Source organism: Apis laboriosa, unplaced genomic scaffold (assembly GCF_014066325.1).
Source record: "Apis laboriosa isolate Shangri-la unplaced genomic scaffold, ASM1406632v1 scaffold40_cov151, whole genome shotgun sequence".
In the NCBI taxonomy this organism is placed as follows: domain Eukaryota; kingdom Metazoa; phylum Arthropoda; class Insecta; order Hymenoptera; family Apidae; genus Apis; species Apis laboriosa.
The window spans coordinates 3054326-3081636 of record NW_025223180.1 but is presented as its reverse complement, the minus strand read 5'-3'; the positions used below and the strand labels follow the sequence as shown (position 1 = coordinate 3081636).

Sequence of the window (27311 nt, the reverse complement as noted above, 5' to 3'; positions counted from 1 at the left end):
GATTATATTCGTCATTGGAAACAGACAACGTTAAAAATAATATTTCAAATCAGCATTCTGGGGAGAAATCGAAGAATTGTTAATGGACGAATAATTCTATTAAATTAAATATTAAGAAGCAAAAATTCAAAATTTATCGAGTATTTGTAGAGAAATTTCAATTAATAAATCTCACAGGGTGGAGATATCACCCTGTGGAGAAAAAGAAGATCAAAGCGGATATGAAAAATCTGAAATGAAGATTAAGATTAAATATATAGAATAAGGGAGAAAGAAAGAGATTGTTGATTAAAAATTTATGCGATATTAACAAGAAAAAAACAAGATAAAATTATTTATTATTAATCGTCAAAAAAGAATTTCTGAGAAGAAAGCTTGGCTTAGTAATAAAGAAACATTTATTAATTTAGAAGAACTGTCACACGAATAAGAAATAAGGGAAATTACGATCACCAACAAAGCTTTGTACGAAAGACGTAAAAAAGACAAGTAGCAAAGGTTAACAGAGTGGCAAAATGAGAAGGAAAGAAGTGGAAAAACGAGCGAGTTAGCCGACAAAAGGTTTAAAGCCGCGAATAAAAAGGTGAAGAAACACCGTGGCGGGGTACAAAGGATATTAGAAGAGATTCATAATTTTCGTGCAGCGAGGAAAACATCGGTGTCATTCGTGTAAAAATTGTGGTCGAGGAAATGAGAGTGGCGAAAGGATGAACGAGAAACTCGAAAGGAACGAGACTAAGAGTGGAAGAATGAGAAGCGAAGAAAGATTATTAAATGGAGGGATAGAAAAGAGGGATTACAGGAAGAGCATAAAGGAGACTAAAAGTGGAAGAATAAGAATGGGGAAAATTGTCAAGCGAAACATTTGAGATAATAAAACTGATTACGAGAGTGAAAATTATTCTTGGACAGCACGGAAATAATTCCCGAAATTTTTATTTTTAAATATTTATTTAATCCAAAAACGAATAAGAAACGAGATTAAGAATGGAAGAATGAAACTAGAGAAGTGGAGAAAAATTGCTAACAAAATGGAGGGATGGAAAAGAGGAATTACAAAGAACACGATTTAAAACACGCAAAAAAGAGAATCGAAGAAGAATAAAGAAGAATAGGAAAGATTGCCAAGGAAAACATAATTTCTACAGGTGAAAGTTATTATTGGACGACACGAACCAATTCTCGAGATTTTGATTCTTAAATATATTAGCGAATCCAAAAAACGAAGACGAATAAGGAACGAGACTAAGAGTGGAAGAACGAGAGTAGAGAAGCGAAGGAATATTGTTGATAAAGTGGAAAAGAGAGAATTATGAATTGCACGATTTAAAGACAAAAAGAAGGATCGAAGAAAATTGAAGAAAGAATAAAGAAGATTATCGAGGAAAACATTCGATTGTGATTAATTAATTTTTGCATTATTCTTAGAACGGAAACAATTCTCTCTCGACACTTTTATTCTCTTCAATGTATCTTGCACTCTCCAATATAATACAATACAAAGAGAAGTGGCATTGGAAGGATATCGAGAAGTACATAGGAAATTGCGGAACGGGGGATGAAGCTCGAGATGAAACATTCGCCCGATATTTTACGAGTCGAGATCTTTCGTAGATTAATTAGAAGTCTCGCGTCTCATCCTGACTAAGAGGTTATGTACCCGGCTATGAATTAAGTTTCATCCATCCCCCCCTCCCCCCACCATTATCCACGGTACATACCGCTCCGCGACTAACGAATGGGCGGCCCTAGTTTAAAAAATTGTTTCGAGAGAGAGAGATGAGAAGGAGAGAAGGAGGGGGGGATGAATCCAACGGAGAGTATGTACGGAGAAGGATGGAAGGATGGGTGAAACGACAGCGTGGTCCGCGACGAAGACGATTAATCAGAGGGAGGTAAACACGAGGCCCATGGACTGAAATTAATTTGTATTCTTCTTCGATGGAGGCGCGCTTCAACGGTCCTTTTTTCTTTCTTTTTTTTTTTTTAAAGGCCTCGAAAAATTGGCGGTAAAAGTGGAGGAGGTGAACGAGGCGTTTAGGTATTTGTTCGTGGAATGGAAATTCAATCATTGCGGACAATTTCTAAAAAGATTGATTGAAATATAAATTTAATAGTTGATTGGAATAAAATAATACAGTCGGCTGGAAGGAAATAACATGTTTATAATAAGAGAATGTGTTTTTGGTTTGGCGATGCGTTTTTTTCTTTTTTTGATAACGATACTACTGTTTCATTCTTTGTATATGAAAAAAAGAAATATAAAAGGGGAGACTTGTTTTACGCTGAATCATTTGTTTCAACACGGTTTGTTTCATAATTGGACAAAAAAAGACACTAAAAACGATTCGTAGAATAGATAACATGTAGAAGCCTTTATGTTACTTATATGTAACTTATATGTAACTTATAAATTGTATCGCTTCACTTTACTTAGAAGGGAAAAAACAGACAGACAGGTTTCCTTTCAATTATTCATGGATCGAATTAATCAAATCATCGATCGAAGAATTACATTTATTTTCTTGCAGTTATCCACTTTACTCGTCAAAAATATATCGGTCCGATTATTAAAAATTCTATCGTACGATATACGATATCATATCGTATTATCCTCCTTTTGAACATTCAAAACACGATTAACCGACTTTACAATCATATATCGTATTAAAACCCCTCTCTCCCCCCTTTCTTTCTCTCTCTCTCCACACGAATCGCTCGCTTTCTCGAAAAAGATGGAAAGAACGAAAACAAAACTCAAAGTTCGTCTCCCCCGTTTATCGAATCGAAATTAAGGAGAGTATATAGGGGGCGAAGATAAACGCGAGGAAGAGAAAAAAGGAGAGGAGGAGAGAAGGAGGTACGGCCGTAGGGGGAAAGTGGCCGGAGCGAAGAAGGGAGAGAAAGAGGCGCGTCTGCTACGGTCTTCCTGTCGTTATGCTCTCCCACGGCCAAGCCTAGTCGAATTTCGCTCTGATCTCCGCTCGTAGCGAGCGTACAGTCGCGTCTCTGCGCCCGTGTTCGCCGCTTCGTTTCCACTCCACGATCGGTCTTCGTTCATCGCGTCGCGATTTTTCGATAAATTTACGGACCCTTCGCCTCTTGTGAGACAAGATAGGGAGCTCGTGATAATAACTAAAAGGCGAATCGAATCGGATCGAACAGGATCCGTCCCCGCGAGGAGCGAAAAAAGTGGTGTGGAAGAAGCTTGGGATGGGAGGGGGATGAAGAGGTCGAGTTAGATGGGGAAACTTTGAAAGACTCGATCGGCGTTCGGCGATTGTAGGTGCAACGAGGGGGATCGAATGGCGATGAATTCGCGGATCGATCGGTTCTTCGCGAGAGAAGAATGTTGAGATTGAGAGGAGGAGCGGCGTGAACGAAAGTGAAATGGGATTGGAGGGTTTTCCTGTTTCGAGGGAATAATCCTTCCATTCCATTTTATTTATTTTTTATCAAAGGTGTCGAAATAATTACCGAGGACGATCTCACGGTTTAAAGAAAGGTGGTGGAATAATTGAAAGGAGGGAGAAAAGTGTAAAGAAGGAGAAGCGTAAAGGTGATAAATTAAAGCGAAATGGGAGATCGTGGTGTCTCCTCTGGAGGAAAGAAAGCTAGGAAATGAAGGAGCGGGATAATAACGCGATCAAAGAAAGCGATGATTAAACTGTCGAAGTGTAGTTGAATCTTGAATAATTAACTCGTATTTTTTTTCTCTACGAAAAGACAAGCAATTATTTATGTTATTTGTTTTTGCACAAAACTATTTAGAGAAGAACATTTGCGAACATTGCTTCGATAATTCTCAGAGATTCGAATTCGAAGATCGATCTAACGTGACAAAAGTGAAAAAGTTGAAAAATTAAGTTAGAAAAGAAAAAAAAAAAAAAAAAGTCAGGTGCTGGAGCAAACTTTTGATCGAATCGAGAATCGGGAGTAAATTTTCGTTGGGACAGCCGATAACTGTTACTTTTCAACGGAACGCCGCGCTAATTTCGAGCAGATAGCTCCTTCGTAATTGTCCGATCTCCCTCCAGAGATTATCCGGATGCGATTGCGTGCGTTGCATCGCGCTGCATTATGCAACGAAAGCGACGATTTAATCGACCAGAGACGAGCTTACGTTGAAACGCTCGAAGATTACCTGTGGGAATAGAATTGGATGGAGAGTAGAGTAACGAGCAACGATATCGATCGCACGCGTTAAGTATTTATAACCGTGCCTTATCAATCCTGCACACAGACGACAAAACGTTTTCGAATATATACAAATACGAAACCTCTTCTTCGAAAGAACCTCGATCGTCGCGCTTAATTCCTCTCTCCAATTATCTAATTATTTAAAAGGCTTCTTAAATTATTTAACATCTTTTATTTAACAAAACAAGTTTCTTCAAATGCGAAGATAGACGAGCGAAAGATATTTAAATCGCTCGCCAAGTCTCTTTCGTGTAACGAACAAACAAAAATAAATAAAGTGGATAAATAATCGAGATGGATTTACAATATCCATTGTGCGGTGTCAGTTTCGTGCTTCTTCTTCGTATACTCGAGTGTCCAGCGAGGGAAGAAATTTAAACCTTCTACTAACTCGTATCTCGTTTCGACGATTCAAGTAAGAGATCGGTTTTACTTCGATCGATTTGTTTCGAAAATTTCGAAGGTGCGGATTATTCACGATGACGACGAGAAATTTTATGATCGTTTTATCGTTGCTCATCGATGCTTCTTACGCGTTCAACAAATGCTGCTCCCCCGGCGAAGTTTTCACGGGGACGTCGAAGGTGAATTGTGCTCCAACACCTCTCAACTGTTCCATCGAACTGTTCCTCGCCAACGGAAGTAACAGCGGATTTCCTATTTGCGAGAAACCCGAATATATCGCCACGACTCCGCTCGACCAGCTCAACTCTATGAGTTTCGTACAGGTAATCGGCGCGACGAGTAAGATCCCGTTTTTTAACTCTCTCGATTTTACGATCTTTCTTTCTTTCTTTTTTTTTTTTTTTCTTCTTGTATTCACAGAACACGTCCTGTATAGAAATTCTTCACGAACCATCCACATCTCAGAACGTACCGATACTCGTGCATTGTAACTCGAACGAGAAGGAGCAACTCTTTTCCTCCCAATCCTTGTCGAAATTGCGATTCTTAAACGTTAGAAGGTGTTGCTCGAGCAACGAGGTGTTTAACGTAATGCCAGGAAACTGTGAATCGTCTAAGAACGTTGAAGATGATCTTTTAACGTTTTTTAACGTCACTGCGAAGGACGAGTTTCAGAATATAAAGATAATTTCGATCAATAAAGAATTGCTTGAATGCCCAAAATCGAACGCCATGTTTACTTATGAAATCGATGCAGAGGACGTCACCATCCTCGATGAATCTTTAAAGGTGAGCATATTTTATATTTCATATGTCGGCCTCGCCGAGCGAGGCGAACATCGAGAATTTTAACGAAGAGCACGATAAACGAGGTGTTATTCGTATGAAAATGTTGACGAGACGTTATAATTAATCAATTATTTTGTATATTCCGCTCGCATCTCTCTCTTCTCCGTTCCGTGATATTTTGCGGATAAGATTATAATTTGTTAGAAAGAACTTAAAAAAGAATTTTTTTAAAAATCACGCAACGTGAAAACGATACATACGTTGTCATTGTCGACAAATATTTTTATTTATTACACACTTTATTACCATTTATTTTATTTATTCCGTTAAATTACAGAACGATTCGAAGGATTCTTCTCTGTGAGCAAAATCAGATCACGTTTAGACGTGAAAAAAAAAAAAAAAAGAAAAAAGAAAAAAACGTGACTTTGCCATTTTAATGAGAAATTCCTATCTTCCTCGTGCTACGCGATTCGTGGTAAATTAAATGTAACTAGTTAAAACGAATGAATAACTGAATGAATCGGCTGGATTCGATGAAACAATTTACATACACAGTTTCTTAATTCTTCTAATTTTCTCGAAAAGCGAGAGAAGGAAGAACCTGTTGTGGAATGTTAAATTGATTCGTGTTTCATTAATGGAAGGATGCAAAAAAAAGATAAATATCGTTGTGTCGCTTTAATCAGAAGTATATATTAATTTTTTAAAAACAGATATTCATTTCACGTTGTTCAGAAATGTTAATTAATTAATTAAATTTAATTAATTAAGATTAAAAATATAAAATATAAAAGTTAAAATTCTGAAAGCTCTAAAATTTAAAAAATTTTAATTTCAAAATTTATATTTAACGTTGTTCCACGTTTAGGTTAGATTTTTCCCTAGATTAGGTTCAGATTAGGTTTTTTCCCCTATATTATTTTGTAGAACGATTCAATTGTTTTCGATCGATCATAAAAGATTAATGAAGATCATGGCAATCAATAAAAATTTTTGAAATTATTAAGATTTGAACAACTTAGATTCAGCATTATTTTTTGTTGTTAAGTTAGATTCTCTGATTTTCTTCTTGTTAGATAACATGCATATTTATTTGATTCTTTTCCTCTTTTTCGTACTTATATTTTTTTTTCTATTAGATTTGATTCAATTATTTTCGAAACGACTGACTAACAATGAAAATATAAAAATAAATTTATTGATCGATCTTGGGAAGATAGAACTATTCGTTTATTCGAAGAAAAGAAATAAATCTTAACAATGATTGTCCAAATAATAGTACGTGCTTTGTCGAATACACATTTATTTACACGTATATTTTCTCTTAATTGCTTTCTATTATCATTTATTTCAATTTTATTCTATTTATAAAGTTATCGTTATAGGGAAGCATGACAATTTCAATATTCTTATTCATCCTGTTCAATATTTGATCGTATCATTTACCGTACTTCTAACGATTAATTTTTTTTATAAATGATTTTTCCAATTAGATAGAAGAATTTAAACATGCAATATAGTATATCAATGTAAGATATTTAAATTAGAATTAAGAATAATACTATATATAAAGTAAATAGAATAGATTAAAAACAACACTGAAATAAAATCGATTTTATCCAAATATTTCGAAGCAGACAGCAGAATATTTATTTTAATTTCAGGGAAAAATAAATTTAAAATTTTTTTTTTCTTCTCTCAAAATGTATAATAATCTGAGAAACAAACACGAGAAATCAATATCAAGACACGTATACGTTCAATTCGAGGATTGGTGAGAGAGTTTCATGATCCTTCCCTTGTCTTCCCCTTTTTCCCCCTTTTGTCTTCCCCAAAAACGAAATATAAACGATAGGAAAAAAAATCGAGTTCATCACGTGTTCTCCATACGAGTGTATACAACAATTTGCGTAAAAGTCGAGGAAAAAAACTAATTCGTTTCGTGGCAATATATTTATCGATCGAAAAAAAAAAAAAAATTGTGCGATCGAAAAGAAAATATTTTCGTTGGAATGACGCGCATGTATGCTCGATATCGCGCAGTATTTCTCAACTTTCTTCGATCGTTCTATTCCCTTTCTTCTTTAATATCCAAACAAACAAACAACTTGACGATTACAAAGATTTACAATTCGAAAGATTTCCACTTGCGTTTGTTGTTTGTCCCGCGTGAGAAATCTTGTTATCTTCATGAATACGTTAATAAATTCGTGTTTACGTAATTATACGTTTCATTTATTTTCCACGCATGACAAATTTTCGTTCGATTACAATTTACGAATGTACCGTTTTTTTGAAATTTAAAAAAAAAAAATCCCTACATTCGTGGAATTTATTCTTGCGTTCTGTTTTTTTTCAAATTTAAAAAGAAGGACACTCGTGTTTATTTTTATCTAACATTTCAGAAATTTAATACCTCTGCATTAATACAGACATTCCGGTAATATATTTAAACCATGATATATGTATATATATACATATATAAAACCTGTTACGTAAGTGAGAATGATACGATGAAAAATTTACGGACGGTGTACTCGACAAATGAATTATTCCACCATTCGCGTCCATACGTATCTGTTAGGACGGGCAAAAATTATACGTTACGTGTGAAATTACAATAATTGTAAACGATTTGATCTCAATGGTGGTATACTTTATATCTCGTCAATTCTCTACCTAATTAATATAGTATGTTAAATATTAAAAGGGGGAAGGGGGAAAAAAAATGTGTAAAATTAGCGAGTCTTTCTAGTCGTTTTACAGTCGTTTTATTATTCCCTTGCTTCTCTATTTCTTCTCGCATTAGCGTAATTTAGCGCGACAGGGGAGAATGGTCGAGATCCAATTACTCTCCAGAAACTAGAGAGAAACTATTAAATTAGTTCGTATCGCATGAGATTCTTACATTAGTCACATCTGTATCATATAAAGTAAATGAAACTTCGATTATATATGGTTATCTAAACTTTAGGACAGAGAGAATCTCCGTCTTGTTGTAAAATCTACTTGTTTAAAATACGATCGAAGAAGAATTATTCAAGGAAATATCTCAGTGTCAGAGATCATTCAAATTATTGCGTATTATGTACAGTATATTTTAGATAGAAGATCGATAACCTATTATCTCTTAGTCGCGTTTATAGAACGGATCCGGCGCCAACAACATTTTCTATCGAAAATTCTTCGTTATTTCTCGATCGATAAAAAAGAGAAATCGTTTATTACGAGTATAAATAATTACGATTCCCTTCGTTTCCCTTAGTCGCAATATCAAACGAGTTCAACCCCAACTTCTTAACCAAACTTAATCTGCATAAATACCTAATAAATAGCTCCTTTCAAAAGAAAAAAAAAAAACCACGATTCTTATCTCAATTTTCGATCGCGAATAAAAAAAAAATATAAATTTACACTCGCAATTTTATCAATCATCTTCAACAATTTATGGACAAGGCTCGAAGCGTTGCATAATCGAATAATTGATTCCACGATCACGACCTACCATCATCTCTCGCGTCTCGAACGAGTGGACAGAGATCGAGAGAACCGGTTGTTGTCGCAGCTATTATCCGGCTTCTCTTCATTCATACGTATACCGAGAGTGCGCCTCTCTCTCTCTCGTTTATCTATCTATCTTACGCCTATGCGCGTAAACTATGAAATCACGCGCGCGTTAGTAAGTTTTAAACAAATAAATAAACGACGATCGAAGCTGGAGTGGGACCAGCCGATTTCCATCGCGATCCCTCATTTCTTTTCGAACGTTCGTTTATCATCCGGTCTGTTTTCACACGATATAACGTACGCACGGTTTATAACAGGGACTGGAATAGACGAGTTTTTATTTCCGTGCAACGTTCTTCCTCTTCTTCTTTTTTTCTTTCCTTCCACTTGTTACTATTTTCTCTTGTGTATCTAACGCAGGTTTGTTTTTTTTTTCTTTTTTTTTCGAAAGGAGAAATCCCCGGAAACGGTTGCCCCTTAACAGATAATTGTTTCAATTTGGCGTGTTTTGTTAATTCTCTATAAATGAAGGTCGTTCACGAAGATTCAAAGAGATAATTGATAGGTAGCGTGATGGATTTATAATTTCGTATCGTGTTGTTGTATCGGGTGTAATGGATTTTTAATGGTTGTTAAATTGAAAAATATCGAGTTCACCTTTATGATATCACGCGATATCACGTTGGAAAAATATTTTTTAATTACATTTCATTAATTTAACTGTGTCGTTCTACTTTTTTTTTTTTTTTTATCGAAAGATCACAACACGGAATCGATACGTAACTCGATTCGATAGATACCGGTTTCGTACGTAAGCCGGGTCGCGAAACAAGCACAAAATGGCGAATCAGCCGAAAAGATGCGGCCTCTTCGACACGTTCCGCGCCATGGGGTGAGCGGAGCGATTAGGCACGTAGCCAGAATTTTATTCCCAGAACAAGGGAAATTTTTACAGAATGAATCGAATCCCGCAATGTTCCACTTTAATTTCGTAATGAATGAACGAGTGACCTGGAAAAAACGAATGATTAATATTATTACTCGTCGAACGTTTCGAGAAATTCTATCAATCTAATAAATCAATAACAAAAAAAAAAAAAAAAGAAAAAACATGGGATTATGAATATTAAAAAAAAATATCGAAAAATTATTTACTTCGTCGTTTCGAAAAATTATATTCGATTACAGAGAGTTTCCTTTTTCCTTTATTCATCCAACATCTCAGAATCACGTGGATGTATCTATCTTGTCTTGTCATCGAATTGATTCAAAACCAGTTTCGAACGATCTTATACGACGTTTTTATACCGTGTAAATTTTATTTTTCGTTCAATGCTTGCTCAGCTATTTCGCCGCGTACGATTCGATACCCCCGAAACGGAAGCGGTCGGATCCAGGATTTGATATTTGAACTTTATGGTTCGTGCCCCATAACTTTAAACTCCCTTGACGGATAACGAATTTGATAAAAAGAAGGGTTCTCCTTTAACTTTCTCGTCGATAATTCTCTCTCGATCGTGACGAGAAGAAGAACCCATGGTTTACATTTCTCTCGACGTATCTCTCGTTTGAGATACGTTGGCCACCTTCTCGCGAAAATATGGATTTTTCAAACTTTTGCACGTTTTTTTCTTTCTCCCCCTGTTTCGAAAACAAGCGAGACAGATTTATATTTACGGTTCTTTCTTCTTCCTAAAAAGAATATTTGATCGCCCTCCTCGATCGGATTGTAAAAAACTCGGCCGCCATTTTTGCGTGTTCTTGTCGCGATGCATGTTCCTGTAGAACTGCGTTCTACCTGACGAAATAAACAACGAGAAGTTTAGTGAAACGTTGGCTTATCTCTCGCTCGTTGGTTTAATCGTTGGTCGAAAAAATCTTTACCGACAAATGTTTGCACCGGTAAAAGTATCTCGTTTTCTCTAATTTTTAGATGTGGAAAATTCAGATTTACCTTTTTTCTTTCTTCTTTTTATTTCGTAAATTTAAATAGGCATTCATCGACGATTTTTACTTTCTCTCCAATGTCTCTTTCTCTAATCGAATATTTTTTCCCTCTTTTTTCGTCGAATAATTTTTCATCGAAATTAATACGTAATTAATTTTCGGCGAGTTACTTTCTAAATTTCGTTGAAATTGACATGTTTTGTCAATTCTAACGATTGGAAAATGTTAAGAAATTAAATTTAATCTCAATGAGATTCGTAAAACAGATTGAATACGATATTTGTTTCGTCAAACTAGCACGTTTATCCTTTTCCATGAACGCAAATTTAAAGGTAAAATCAACATATTGTTGTACATGTTCCTTCGTCAGAAATTATCAATAAAATTACAACTAATAAACTAGTCAAACACGTAACACCAACAAAGCATTACCCAACATTCACCTCAAAATGTTTACCCTTTCCTATCGAACCTTTATCCCAAGGCAACCCTTTGCATAACCTCTTTCATCCATAACTTTTCGCATATCCCCATATATATATATATATATATATATACTACACAAAACTATTCAACATTATATCTAATAACTTCAGCATAACTTTTAAACGCTTTGTCAAATCTTTATTTTTAAAAAGATAATTTCTTATTCGAAACATATATTTTATTATTAAATACCTCCTCTAATTTTCTATGCATCACCGTATATTGTATAAAACTATTCAACATTTACAAATTCCAATCAACACCAGAGCTTTTAACCAGCTCTAACTCTATCTCCAATTATCCCTCTATCAAACATTCAAAATATCATCCTTTATCTCACAATTTCTCGCTCGGAACGCGTATCCTATTGCACAATCACATCAAATAATCCAATAATCCAGTGCACAAATCCTCATTTAACTTTCCATACACGCGAAATCATTCAATACGTCCGAAAATTTTCAAATCCCGATAAACAAGAGGTTTTAACTAACTCTAACTACCTCTAATTATCCCTCTATCGAAATATTCTCTTTATCTATCTCTTGCTCTTGCATCCCACGTCAAATCCAAAAATAATCCACGAATCCTCGTCTCAAACTTCCCGCATAATTTCATACACCGCGCGTAAAAAAAATTCGACGCATCCCAACATTTATAAATTCCAAAAGAAAGGACGACTTGCAATAAGGATTAACCCTTAATTACCCCCTCCATTACCAAAGTTTCAATCCTATTTCACGCTCGAGATCACATTGCCTCGAATCCAATAACTCGATATTACTACGATCTCTTAAACGATCGATTCCACTTCCAATACTCTCAATCGAAATTCATCACGACGTCTCGTGCGACTTTTTTTTTTTTTTTTTTTTTTTTTTTTCCTTAATCAGAGGCAATAAATATCGGCGATCCTCTTTCGTTGTCCACGCAGCGGCGCGGATCGGTCTCCTCTCCCTTTCCATCCGTCGTCCATCGTCGAAAGGATGAGAACGATGTGGTAAATAAATTCGACTCATCGGTTGGGAATCTACGGGGCGTGGTGGCACACCGGTGTGCAATGGCGTAGCAACGATGCGCCGCCGATGAAACCAAGGACCGCATTGCGGACGGTGAACGGATAGAACGGTCTCTGATTCCAATCGAACGTGTCCTTGCCACACTCGATGCCCGGTAAAACCCTACCGTTTTTCCTAATAAACGCTTCGCCTCTCACCGAGATTCTTTTTTCCTCTCTCTCATTCGAATTTTGATGAATCTTTTTTGTTCTTGGTCGTTTGAGAGGGATGGAGTTTCGGTTGTCGAATTTTCGAGTCGAGGAGAGAGGAGTTATTAGGGAAACGAAAAGAATATTCTCATGTTGGGAATCTTAATCTTTTTTGAAGGTTTAAGTTTTGGAGTTGAAGGAAGGGGATGGTATCGATGAATATTGGAGAAATTAAATTTCATGGGAATTTCGCCAGTTTTGAAGAAAATAGCGATGAAATTTACAAAAGATATGATGTAAAAAGAACGAAGGATGTAATCAAGTATTTTACCCTTCTTGCATCCAAGGATACAATAGGTAAAAATAATTATCATAATAAAAAAAGAAAATTGGAAAATATCACGCATTTGCTCTATTTAAAATATTTTGACAAGAATTCCGTCGATTTTTCGACTACTTGCCCGAAAGGAGCAAAGAATATCACGTCTCGTCAAAGGGAATAGTCATCCATAAACTGAGAGAGGAAGTGATCATGAAATTTCTTTCGCTTTTTTTTAAAAGTTCGACACCTCTATTACAGCGTCTCGTCGACACGAGATCGTCGACACCTCGTTTTCTCTGTCATTATTTCGCAAGGTGAACGATCGGAAAACGAAATGCCGGGGATGTCGTCTATTGAAAACGAGATAACGAGCGGAAATAAGATTTTTGTGTTAACGCGGGGGCGGGGAAGGAGAAGAGAGAAAGAGAGAGAAAGGTCTGGCGCTTGGTGAAAACGACACCGAGATTACCACATTCGTCATGTGGCGCAAGAATAACCTCGTAAATCACGCTCGAATCTTTCCATCCTCCTCCGTTTTCCCATGATTTCCGTTAGTAAGTTTACGATTCGTGGCATCCGTTTCCTTTTTCAACCACGTCCTCTTTATCTTTTCGATGCTTGCTTGATTAATTCTTTCTTCTCTTCTGTCCGATATCTGATTGTTCAATTATGGCTCGTTACACATGCACTTACGATAACTTTTAAGAGAGCGCGATTGAATTACGTTTTACAATTCTCGGCTAGAAATTATTCGATCATTCTTTGGAAAATGGAATAACTATTTTAAATTAATTAAATTCACTTAAATTCAATTAATTTAACGATCTCTCATAAACAAAATGCCAAGAAATTTCTGCTGACAATACAATTAGATTAAACTTCGAAAAGCGACGTAACTACAATTCGTTTATTGCAGAAATTCTCAAGCACCGTTACAAGAATTCCTGAAACGCCTTTCTTTACATCCTTTCCGATACCATGGAAAAGGTGTTCCACACCATCCGTGGAACCGTGGAAGATATTTCGAAGAATCCAGCCAAGCAGCCAGACCCACTTTCCTCTTGCGCGAACGTCAAAACAATTTAGCCTTTCAAATTTGCCGCGCTTCAGGAATGTATACCCGATCCGGTCCGGTTGCTCGGTCGGTAAATCTTCTCGCAGCAGACTATGCGAAGCATTTCGGTATAATTTTCCAGGTGAAGGTGTACTCGTGGGAAAACCAAACCGTGGAGAGTTTCACGATCACAGAGAAGAACTCGTGTCTCGCGGTGACGCCGGATTTCCGGTCGAAACGGCGCATAGTTGTTCGCGTCTGCAGGGACGAAGAATTGTGTCGGGACGGCAACTGTGTGAATAAGTGTTTTAAAAAGACTAAATCCATGTGCCAGGAAATACTGATAAGCAATTTGACTTTCTACGACAAGATTTCGAATATCACTGGGACACCTAGAAACGTCACAGGTTTGTGTATATTGTGATAAGTTATGTCATGGAACGCGAAAAAAAAAAAGACGATTTTCCGCTTTCTCCTCCTTCGTTTCATTATTTGTTATTCGCGCATTTATATTCTTTATTTTTCTTTGTTTGTTTCTCTTCTTCTCGAAGAATATGGGGTGATCAGATTTGAATTGAATTGCTCAAACGGAATGTATATGGAACGCATAGAGGACACGTTCGGGATATCATCGAATGGAAGCTTGAAGCTATTGCCAGACAGGGAATGGTTGACGCAAGACAGTTATTGCGTGGATATGTTATTCAACAACAAACAGGACAACTATTGTAAGGAAGATTTGTACGCCTTAATCTGCTTCCCCGAAAGCACTGAAAACAGGTGAGAGACCTTTTTTCATTTTATGTTATCACGCCTTATCGCGTAGTAAATTAAATAGATTCGATTCATTTGATATTAGTTAGTTAGTTAATTCAATTTTTCTGTAGCTCTGATAACGAAGTAAAAATAAAAATATCCGTTAAACCGTCGAACGATAGATACGGATCAGAAAATATCAAATTAAAAAGAAAAAGATTTAAATGTTTATTTATTTAAAAGAAAATGGTTATTTTAAAAAAAAAAAAATACGAAATTCAAGATAAACGTCTCCTTGTATAGTTACTTCTTTACACGGTAAAACACGGTTATTACATAAATTAAGTCCCGGTCGGTAAAATCGCTGGCAAAGTGGAAAAAAATAAAAGGAAAAAGAAAAAAAAAAGCAGCTACTCGATTAGCACGCGGTGAAATAACCGGTGATGCGAAACCACCCTATACAGGCGAGAGGGGGAAAGAAACAGGATTAATGCTACTTTATTCCCGTTGCCATTTCGTCCGCGTTTCTTTTTTTCGTTCCGAAAAAAATTTTTAGTCCGATAAAGTTCCCTTCCATTCTATATTTTCTGTAATTTACGCACTTCGGTTAAAACAGGCATAAACTCGTTACAAAGTATAAAATGCAATCGTTTCTTTTCTTACTCGACGCGAGTCACCTGCGTTATCTTTTATTATTTATTATTTATTCCTTGCTAGCTTTGCAAGCGTTTCGCATTCCATTAACTTCTACGCTGGAATATACGCGACGGAAAAGATTAAACATCATTCTCGACATTAACCTCCATCTTTCGACCCGTGAAGAATCATCGAGTACCAGCAGTTTATGATAAAAATATTCGAGTATAGTTAACAAAATTCCTTCAAAATTTTATTCTACGTAGTGCAATTGAAGATACATGAATTTCTTTTGATAATATATAATAATTGTAAATCGTACGATCGTCGAATTTTTTTTGTAATTTCAAATTAAAGAAAGATTCGCGCTCGAATTCAAAATCCGCCGCTTTCCCGCCTCTTTTGCTCGCATATCGATTCGTGACGCGGTTGAAACTTTTAAACCTCGTGTTTTTTATTGCTACGAATCCGTTTGTTTAATTTCGCAAAGTTTAAACAAATAAAGCCAGTCGAGATTCGTGAAAAAAGAATCGAAGTTGGCTTCGAAACTTTCGCGCCCATTCCTCTCTGTTTTCCTCAGTATCGATTTTAAACAAAAATTTAAAAATATATATATATATATTTTCGATTGCTATAAAATTGCAATAATAAGATGAAATGATAATAAGATGAAAATGTAGATACATTATTGGATTGTAAAACAAAAAAAATTCAAAGACGATTTGTGAACAAATTTTAAAGAAATAATATTATTTCTTCAATTTTGTAATGCAACAATAATACAAAGATAAATTCTATTTCAAATAGAATCTTTAAAATAAATTTTGAAAAAATAAAATCACCACTCCGATTTATATCACAATCTTCAAATTCTTGCAATTTTTTTTCTAAATTTTCTTCCGATTCCAAGTCTCTCGTTACTTTAAGTTCGTTGTTACGATTCGAAATTACCTGTACACATATTCAAAACCCTATTTGGGGGAGGATTGTTTCAAAAACTATAGATATAAAAGATTGGACTGTGCGTTCCCCGATGCTGGTCAAACCGTTCGAACCGGCATCTTTCGCGTGTATTGTGCCCGCATCAATGCCAGATAGCCAAGTTGTTTGCCAGTGATGTGGACAATGTGTACGCTCGTATATCTTCAAGCAGAAGAATAAATAACAATGGTACAAGTCCATTTGCCTGATGAATAGAAAGAAGGGCCATTCACAGAGACAAGTCGTAACGAAGTGGCTATACATTCGTGTTCGTTCCTCTGTACGCCTATAATATACGTGTGTGTATCTCTTTCCTTTTTTTTTTTTTTTTTTGTTTTTATCCTTTCGCTATTTACCATGATCTATTCGAGCATTGTCCATCAACGTTTCTTCGTGGCTTGATCGTGAATTTTTTCTTTTTTTTTTTTTTTTTTTTCCCCTCCCCAAAGCGATTCGCGACATTTTTGAGATTTGTATCCGACGGGGAAAAATGATAAAAATGGCGGAGGAATTTCGATTCGAAAACGTTACATTTTCAAGAAATGAGAGAAAATTAAACGCGCATGTATCTTTCTGGAAAGTTTCGAGGTAGATCTTTTTTTAAAAACGACGTTTGTGATATTTTTGGGATTTCTACGTTTCTGAAACAGTGAAATAATAGTAAAAATGGCGGAAGAATTTCGATTCGAAAACGTTACATTTTCAAGAAATGTTTGTGAAAGATTGTGAAAGAAAAGAATCTTTCTGACGGATCATCTTTTTTTAAAAACGACGTTCGTGATATTTTTGGGATTTGAAATGATAAAAAAAAAATGGCGGTAAAAATGTCGGATTTTCAAATTCGAAGAAAGCAGGTATCTCTTAATAAACTTAAAAAAAATTCAACTCAACATCCAGTTTGTTTGCAAAAGCTTCCTATTTTCGCGTGATATTTTGCATATGACTTTCCTTGTTGACATTTTTCAGTTCTTTGGATATGCGCATAGAGAAACAACTTTGATACTCGCATGGTAAAAATGTCGTTTCCTTGCGAGAGTGGAGGAAAAAAAAAAAAAAAAACCGTGACTTTTCTCGTCATAGGGAAAAAGTTGGACTACACGGTTATTCGCGGATTTTCCCGGTAATTACTTTCATGTAAAAATTACGCCGGTTACGCTCTTGTTAATCGTGACAAACGCTATATATTTTATTCCACCGCGTTATTATATAACATGATGTAAAAGAAAAGGCCCAACACTTTGCACAAGTTTTACAATTCTTGTAAAAGTGTTTAAACTCAATCTAACGGTTTAATATTTAAAAACATAATAATTGAAAGTTTTCGAAGAAAACAATTATATATTTTTCTCCGTAAATTCATTCTGCTAAGAATTATTCTTCCAAGAATAAGAGATCTTACGAATGCACAATTTTTTCAATTTGTAATAATTAAGAAAGCACAAAGTTTATTCGAACGATAAACTTTCCAAAAAAAAAAAAAATTCCTCAAAAATTAAAATTAAAAATCGTACGCTCTCTCCACGAAATCATGGTCAAATGACGATTCGCTCGATTTAAATTTGGACAGATTTCGCGAGCCGAGGAATTTCCTTAATTCGAGCATAAATAAAGATCGACCAATGTTAACGAGCCTGTTAACGGCGAGATGGAGGGTGGAGCCGGAATGAGTCGATTTATATTCGCAGACCGTGATAATACGGGGATACTTGCGCATGATTTCCTTTGTATCCATGTTCCTCTTACTTTAAGCGACCGCGAGATAAAGTTCGTCTCCTCGGTGGAAATTCCGAATAGCGAGAAGGGTTCGATGGACGATTTTATCAAAGAGACTTTACTCTCTCTCTCTCTCTTTTTCTCCAATCGGTTTTTTTCATTGATATTACGCAAGCTCGAATCGTAATCACAATTGTGAATTTTTCGTTTTGAGAGCGAATCAGTGAGATTCTCGCGATAATTGGATTCTGAATTAATAATGGTTAAGATGGTTTCGTCTATTGGAAGAGATTGCAACTCTCCTGTAATGAAATGGAATCTTCCTTTAAATCGTTATTTCAATTTTATTTAAATGTAATGTTTTTTATGTAATTCATTTGGATAAAGATATTTGTATTTCGCAATTAATTAATATGATGTTATTATATGTAATTTTGTTATTGTTATATATATATATATATCTGCTACTATTATTATTCTTACGATTATTGTTCTTCAAAGATCTAATTAATGGATTTTTTATGAAATTTTATTTTATAATTTATGAAATTTTNATATATATATATATATATCTGCTACTATTTATTCTTATTTTCTTTATTTTCTTTATTATTATTCTTACGATTATTATTGTTCTTCAAAGATCTGATTAATAGATTTTTTATGAAATTTTATTTTATAATTTATGAAATTTTTTTTCTTTATGAAAATTTCTTTATTTTAGATACATCCGGATAAATAGGAGAAATAATATCGAAAAATTTCATACGACGATTTATAGGATTATAATATTTCTTCGTTTTCTTTTTCAGAAAAATACTTAAGACTATTTTGGAAGGCATCAGTTTCATTTTCTTGCTATTAACTCTGATCGTTTACATTTGCCTGCCTGTGCTTCAAAATCTGCATGGAAAAACTCTCATGTCCCACGTGGCGAGTCTTATGATAGGATATCTTTGCATTTCTTTATTACCTTGGTTGAGAGATATTAAACAGAATAATATCATATTCTGCTGTGCATCAGGTACGTATTACTGATTTATGATATATTTGTTTCTTGATCAAATTAAAATACGAATTAGATAAAATTAAAGTTCAATTTGAAAAAAGTTGAATAGAATTAACAATATTGACAATTATTAGAATTACCAAAGAGATTATCGAAGAGAGAAACATGTATAAAAATATCTATCTTGTTTGTGGAAGAAATAATACCGTTTATTATTTTATTAATGTCACGTAAAAATGGTTTGTACATATTTCATAAATACACAATTCGATCGGTCTGTATGCAATCATGCTTGGATATTTTCATGGGTTATTTTCAGAATTCTAGTGTTCCGTGTAATTCCTTTAGTCACCTTTGAAAATATCACTTTGACTCGATATTGAACGAGAAGTTGCGTTAAATTCGATCTATTTTTCCTTTAAAATATTCGTTTTTCGCGTTATATATTTCGAATTTTTCGATTATCAATAAATAGTTATCTACGTTATAAATCAGATTTATAAGAGTATATTTTTCGCGTTAAATAGAATAATAAATAAGTAGGAAGTTCTATATTTAGTCTCAACTTCAAGAAACTGAAAGTGAAAATTATAAAACTTACGATTAAGAAAGCAATGTAAATGTCTTCGAAGTCACGGAGGAATTTTAATATTTAATGTGTTCGAGAGAATGGTTACTGGAGAAAAATGATGAAATTTTTTAATCTAAAATTGTAGAGAAAATTGTAGAGAAATAAAAATCTAATTTTTTTTAATAATTATCTCTTCTCTTTCAGTGATTCAAATTCACTTTTTCACGGTAATATCAATTTTAAACAAAAACGAAAGTTTAAAAATTTCCATGTCGCACTCTATCGAATAAAATTGGGAGCGAGAATGAAATAATAGAAATCGAGAGCTAAAAATAGAAATCATATTAAAAATATCGATAAAATAAAAAAAAAAACAACAACAAACAAAAAACAAACAAACAATAAAACTATTACATGTCATCATAAATACCAAAATTCATTAATTGTATCTATTCATCGTAACGTTCACAATCCGAATCTGAAATTTGGACACGTTTGAAAAAACTCGTTTAAAATGTTTTATTCGAAAAAAATAGAGATAAAATATATGATACTTCTTTATTATAATTAATTCGATAAAAGAATAAAACTCGATAAGACGAAAGAAAATGCAAATAAATGTTCGAAACTGTATTACTAAAAAAATTATTTAAGAAACTACATCACTAATTGACAACGGAAAAAAGAAACGTACAACTATTATAAGGAACCATTTATCTTCATTTTCAGGATTCTTGTTGCTCTTCTCCTTCCTGTCAGCTTTTTCCTGGTTGAACATCATGTGCTTCGATATATGGCGAACATTCGGGTAAGATGTTACTAGCCATCTACCTTAGACGCGTTGTTTCGACTAACTTCTTACATTTTTCCCCATCTTTTCTCTTCTCTTCTTTCAAAAGATTTTGATTAAATTTTTCACGTAAATCGATTTTATAAAAATATCTACAAATCAGAAGATTCTATTTATTTCCCCCCCCCCCCCAATTTTTCTCTATTTTATAAAATCTAATAATACGAACGATATATACACTTTCCATTCTCACACCACAACGATTTTTGCTCCATCGTCGAACGAACGATCGATCGATAAAATCACCGCGCGCCAACTCGGTCGATAAACATCGTTTCACAGTGATGGAATTATCCGATCCAGTCTATCTTGGCCGTAATTTGAGGAATATCATTTTGTTCTCCGGTTACTAATTTCCTAGTATCGTCACGTTCGCCAACAACGGAACAACAATAATTCAGTCCACCTTCCATCCGCGTCACGCTAATATGTTTACCGAGATTTAATTTACAAATTACGCTGTCCGCTGTTAAAACTACGATAAACTGTCGTTCAAACTGATGTTTTACGTGAAATTCTGTAACTGGAATAAATTTCTCAATATTAGTGGGCTATAGTCAAATCAACTTTTATTCCTTTTTTCTTTTTTTCTCGTCATAGGGTGATTCATAGTATCATACAGCGCAGACTAAATACTGCAGAATGGAGTTATTTTTCATTGCCTACGCAATTCTCGTTATCATTCTTTCGCGATATTTTATCATTATTTATTATTTTTATTTTTTTTTATCGTTATTTATTCTTATCTCTTCTTTTTCGTCTCTTCATCCTCTGTCTCTTTCCCCGTCTAAACGGATATCTTTTTGGCTCTCTCCCTCGGCTATAATTCTCGATCGAATGGCGGACGTCGAGCCACTGATTTAATTCCGCGCTGTCGCTTCGCGAAATGTTCAGACATATTATGCGGTACGAAGCGGCGTGAAATTGCGAGATTGCTTCGGTTTAATCGTCGATCTTCGAATTAATCTAGCTTATTTTTCTTTCTTTTTTTTTTAATCTAATCGAAAAATGATTTCAATTATTTTATCGATTAAAGAAATTCGTGGTATTTTTGGCAATATGGATTTTTTAATTAATCATTTATACGAATCTAAAATTTATATCCGTTAATTATTAATTATTCGTTATCCTTAGAAAAAAAGCATATTAATTCGATCAATTTTCATTAATTTTTAATTCTATCTATCTAAAAAAAGTAATAATAAACTTTAAGAAACGGAATCCAATTTCAGATTGAATCGATGTTATCTTTAACATTTTTTCTTTTTCTTTCCGTGTCTTCGTTTCTTTCAGATCGAACTGAAGAATTATCTTTGCAAAATTTTAATTACGTTAATACTTTCAAGAAGCTTCGAATATCGAATAATTTCTTATAAAATAAATCTTTCAATTGTTTCCTAAGAACACGAACGTTCTCGCGAATATAATCTCTCATCTCAACAGACTGCAGGAAGTTTGTGTTTCTTGGCTAGTAAATTTATAAATATACCGGAGAAAATAGATCTACGTGAATTGAGAATCACGTTGTCTTGGCACCATCCGCTTTTCTCGTTAACTTTGCCGAATTATTTCATCCATATTTCCCCGAAAATTGGTATTCCATTCATAATGTTCTCATTTATCCCGATCAATGGGGATATATTTATAATCTCTTCGTAATCGGGCAAATTTCTCGTGTTATCGTGAAGTGGCATATGAATTAACTTAATTCTTTTTCTTTTTTTTTTTTTTTTTTTTTTACGAATGTTATCGATCAGGAAGGGATTTATTTTTGTAAGAATAAAAACGAAATTTGTTCTTCAAATTTAAATTCTCTGTTCTAAAGAATTTTCTTGATAATAATAGAAATAAAAAGTTTGATTAAAATATATTCCTTTCAAAATAATTATCGATCAATTCTTTTAATAATCACGAATATATTGCGATAGATATACGAGATAAGACACGTTTAAAAAATAGATAAAGGTAAGTAATAATGATTTATTCACTACGTTCGCGATTCCAAGAACTACAACAATTTTTTCGATTTAACTGAAAGGAGTCATAAATCGACAATTATATCTCGCATCTGTTTCGTCTCATGCCAAAAATTCTTCCATTCCCTTGGCATCCAATGTATCAATATGGTAACGAAATATTATTATTTCGATTCGTTTACGCGTTGATCAATCTAAAGTTGTGCAGATTTAACGTTTATCCATTTAGTTTTCAAACGTGTGATTTGTTTAAAAAAAAAAAATAAAGCTTCTGTCTCTGTGTTATTGTATCGGTATTTAAAATTAGGATTCTTATCTAGACGATATTTTTAAATCCTCGCGTTTTTTAATTAAATTAAACAGAGTTGAATTAAAGTAGAATTTGAATAGAATTTGATAATTCTTCTTGATATTGTTGAATATTTAATAATATTTTTTTTTAAATAAAAAATTTCGTTATCTCGCGATTCACATTAAGATTTCAAAGATATTCATGGATTATAGTAACAATATCGTAATTACGGATAATTTAATATTCTTACACAATGAAATCTCGTTTCTGATTATTATCTATTCAAACGTTTCGTACTGTTCTTGTCGCCAATTTTAGTTTATTACAATTTGTACGTATGTCTTTGTCAATTTAAAACTTTATTGACTAATTTATATAAAAATATAGTGAGATTAAATCCAATATTTTGCTAATATCAAAAACTCTTATTAATTCTTAAAGTCACAAATATCCTTAAGAATTTTCAAAATATTCGTATAAAAATTGAAAGAAAATATGGAAAAAGAAAAATGAACGTGTCATGGAACATTTCAAAGATATTTTTTGATAAAAATTTAGATACTTTTAAATAAAAATGAATATTCTCTTTCCAGGAGGTTGCAGGGTAATTTCACCAGAGATCAAAATCACGGCAAGACGTTTCTATTGTATTGTCTATACGCGTGGGGTCTGCCAATGTTCATCACGGTCTTTGGCATCCTGGACGATCAGATTTTAATTCTGCCAAATAATTTCCGTCCTCATTTTAACGAGTACTGCTGGTTCAAAGGTGAGCCATCAACATTGAAAATGATTACAAAAAATTATTTCAAATTCGTATATCGATCTTGTATAATGCTTGGCCTCTTTTTCAATTGCTTCTTTCTCGTTGATCAATAATTAAGATTCCTTTCAATTTTCAATAAAACTTTCGCGTTTTCCTGGCCGAGCTATGATGTCAATCGATTAAATAATCCAAGTTTCATCGAAATTGGACGGTATAGGTAGTTCTTTTGAACGATTCCTTTGAAACTGAGATAATATCTTGAGTAAATTATCGGTTTTATTTCCGAGATGATTGGCAATTCCGAGAATATAATATTGCTTCTATAATTTACGATTTTTATCAATATAATTGTTCCGTGGAATCTAAAATTGTTTTGTAGAAATAATTTTAATTTTATTTAAATTAATTAAGAATGATATATTATTAATTTGTTGCAATAATCGTTCATAAGATATGATATAAAATTTCCAAATGCAATATATATATATATATATATATTAATTTACAATATGAATATAAATTAATAAGCAAGATAATGAAAAATTTGACAATTGATATTGATAAGTTAATATATATTGTATATTTTTTATCCTTGTCTTTATACAAGCATATTCCTCATTGAACAGTATAAATCTTTCTACTCTGTTATTTTTAATTCCAATCTATTTATAACCCGGAGGAGAAATATAAATTTATTATAAATTAATAGAAATATAAATTTGCAAACGATCAGTTTGTTTCTTAATTTTTGTTACATAACTGATCAATGAAAAAAAGAAGAAAACAATTGTAATCGTTGCTATTCTTTTTATATTTTTTTTCACTTTTTCTTCGCGAAATTTATATATTCATTTCTACTTTTTTTAACAATAGCAATTTTTACAACTTTTCCTTTGTGTACATACCCTCGTCGAATTCCAATAACGATAAGCTGGAACTAGCTTTGCCAGTCTCGACGTCGAACCGTCATCTACACACACACGTACACTGTCTGTTCGAGACTGATTGGCATGGATAATTCTTGTAAAAGGTCGACCTAAATCCTTCTTTCTCCTTTCTATTGTCGAGCCACGATATCGATTGTTCGATCTCTGTAAATATTTATCGCGTATTTGTATTTATATAATTTTAAAATCAATGTTCAAAGATTCATTTGCACGTGTGTGCAATTATTAACAACATTGCAAATTTTTCAGGACACGGGCAAATTATTTACTTCAGAGGTGTGGTCGCCATCCAACTTCTAACAAACATGGTGTTCTTCTTCTTGACGACAAAACAGTGCAACAAGGTGAAAGCAGAGTTAAAAAAGGTTACCATCGACCCATCAGATCCAAGGAACAAACAATTTCTCGCCAACAAATCCAAGTGAGTTCGAAATGGTGATTCGACGATACAACACAACAAGCATGATATATTTCACTCGATAAATGTAATTTTATAACCGAACTTTCAAAACTTTGAAATTTTTTCCAATAGAGAATTATCGATGACGAGTATCAAGATTTATCGGGAGATAAATCGTTACAATCGTTACTTTATATTCCCAAAATTACATTATATCAATTTCTTTCTTCGTTCACCTTAATTATCATCAAATTTATCATCAAAGTAATTATAATTACAATTATTAATAATTATTTTTAATTATTAAAATAAAAATCCAGATTCATCATAAACATGAAGCTGTTCATCGTGATGGGTATATCCTGGATAGGAGAGATCGTCTCGGCCCTGATCGAAAATTACGCCCCCTTCAAATACCAGAACCAACTTTTCTATCTGACCGATACATTCAATTGTCTCCAAGGCTTGTGGATATTTATCCTGTTCGTGGTTAAACGTCGGGTTCATCAGGCGTTGAAGAAACGGCTAGGCTTCGACGAGAAGAAAAAGTTTAGCCGAGTTACCGCCTCCCTTCAAGATCCGTTCAAAATGAGGAAAAGCGTGAGTAACAGCACTTTAACGTCCACGTTCGCGGTTAGCTCGATACCTTGATCGATCGTCCTTCAAATTCTATTCATAAGTTCTAATCGATCCAAAGAAATATAGATATATTTTTTGTATTTTTTTTTTTTTCTACACAGAGCTATTATATATTTTTACATTCTGCTTTTCACGATGCAAGTACGATAACTTTATATCTTGGGTGTATAGAATAACGGAAATCAAATTGATATATGTATATATTGCGGATGTTTACGTTAAATTTGTTATTTTAGGATAAATATACCCTACGTAGAAAAAGATGGAGATTTTAGATTAGATATATATTTCGCACAATTCGAAGAATATATAAATATTTACGATTTAATCATATTTTTTTGAAATTTTGCAAATGTCAAAGAGGGGTATTTGTAATTTTTTCTTTTTTTTTTTTTTTTTCCACAACAAGTTCTATCCTTCTTTTTTTTCCTTTCTTAAATTTTAATTTGAACTTTCGTTAATCTTCCATTCACTTAGGATCACTTTTCGTTCTTCCTTCTTCGCAAAAATACTCTCAAAAATTCTATCTTACTGCCACGTTAGTTGACGTCGCTTTTTTTTTTTTTTTTTTTTTTTTTGTACAAATTGAGAGTACAAAAGTGGGAGAAGCTGGAAAAAGCTTTCCCTCTATTTTCCTCGATCGAAACTTTCCTCAGGGAATGAAAAGGATATTGTACATTTATTTTTTTTAAAAATTTAATCGGTATATTACTCGTTTATCTTATATATCGTATAAAATTATTGCATAAGTTTTATATAACGATGTTCATAATTTTCTATATTTGGATATATAGCTTATCGTTATACAGGGGAATTGTTCCTCGCCTGCATACGATAAATTTATAATCAAACAAATTATTACGTATTGTTAATCGAGCTTTAAATATCTATATCTGTTAAATTTATTAACGTTAAATTTATTATGTTCAAATGATGAATAATATTAAAAAAAAAAAAAAAAAAGAAAAAGAAAAATTAAATCTTCTTGCCTTTACCCACTCCCTCCCATTTATTAAAATTATTCAAATATCATTAATTAATCTTTTTCTATAAATATTCCTAGTTATCTTTTTCACTGCACCATTACTTTTTTTTTTATCGTCTCTTGCTACATTTTAGAAGATCGATGATCGTGATCTCATGTCCAATTTTCACTTCGCCAACATTTCGATCATATCACAGTTATATCGAAGAGAGAATCGAGGAAAGATCGGAGGACGAGCGAGAGATCGGCGTCTCTTTTAGCTTTTAGCTAACAAAAGCGATACGCAGGGGCGGAGAATGGCTGGTTTTTCCCCTTTTTTTCAAACCGGCTTTAAATCACGCACGATAAACGGCTCTTCCCCGAAAGGTTTATATTATATACCCCTCGCCCCGCTACGAGGAAACCACGAGGTTTCGTCGATTATTTTCACGGCAAAGGAAAATAATCGCGCGACACTTTGGAAAAAACGGTCGGTCGAGGGGAAATTATCTGGAAACGCGGCATTTCATCGAATTTTCGCGAACACTTTCCCGAATTTTTCGCAGATAATCCAACGATTACGTATCCACCATGGTTTCTTTCTTTTCTTTTTCGACGAGTTATTTATTTTACTTTTTTTCGAGGATGAGTGACGTTTGGAGGAAAGTTTGAAGAATGCGATATGCGATTGTTGTTTCGTGTATTTCGTTTAGATTATACGTATATCGAATACGTGTTACCTTGATTGCGCCAATTGGTTTTTTACGACGAGTTTACGATACTTTTTACGCGAGATTGCGCGAGATGAAAAAGATGTTTGGATGTATATGTACGAAAATACACGAGATGTAAGGTGCAGAAATATTTAGTACGCGAAATGGAATATACACA

General features: G+C 33.7%; 1 protein-coding gene across 2 annotated transcripts; it reads left to right on the top strand.

Annotated features, from left to right (window-relative positions):
* Positions 1 to 2979: 2979 nt before the first annotated feature.
* Positions 2980 to 26416, top strand: LOC122715779 (G-protein coupled receptor Mth2-like). Of its 2 annotated transcripts, none has more exons than XM_043938223.1 (9): positions 2980 to 4928; positions 5026 to 5394; positions 14063 to 14327; positions 14472 to 14699; positions 18815 to 19030; positions 20316 to 20394; positions 23298 to 23473; positions 24667 to 24838; positions 25138 to 26416. In XM_043938223.1, the coding sequence occupies exons 1-9, from the start codon at positions 4680 to 4682 to the stop codon at positions 25466 to 25468; spliced, it is 2085 nt and encodes a 694-aa protein (XP_043794158.1). In that variant the 5' UTR covers positions 2980 to 4679; the 3' UTR covers positions 25469 to 26416. The 2 variants fall into 2 exon arrangements, with proteins under 2 accessions (XP_043794158.1, XP_043794159.1); XM_043938224.1 differs by having other exon boundaries at positions 14472 to 14700; positions 18819 to 19030.
* The last annotated feature ends 895 nt before the right edge of the window (positions 26417 to 27311 follow it).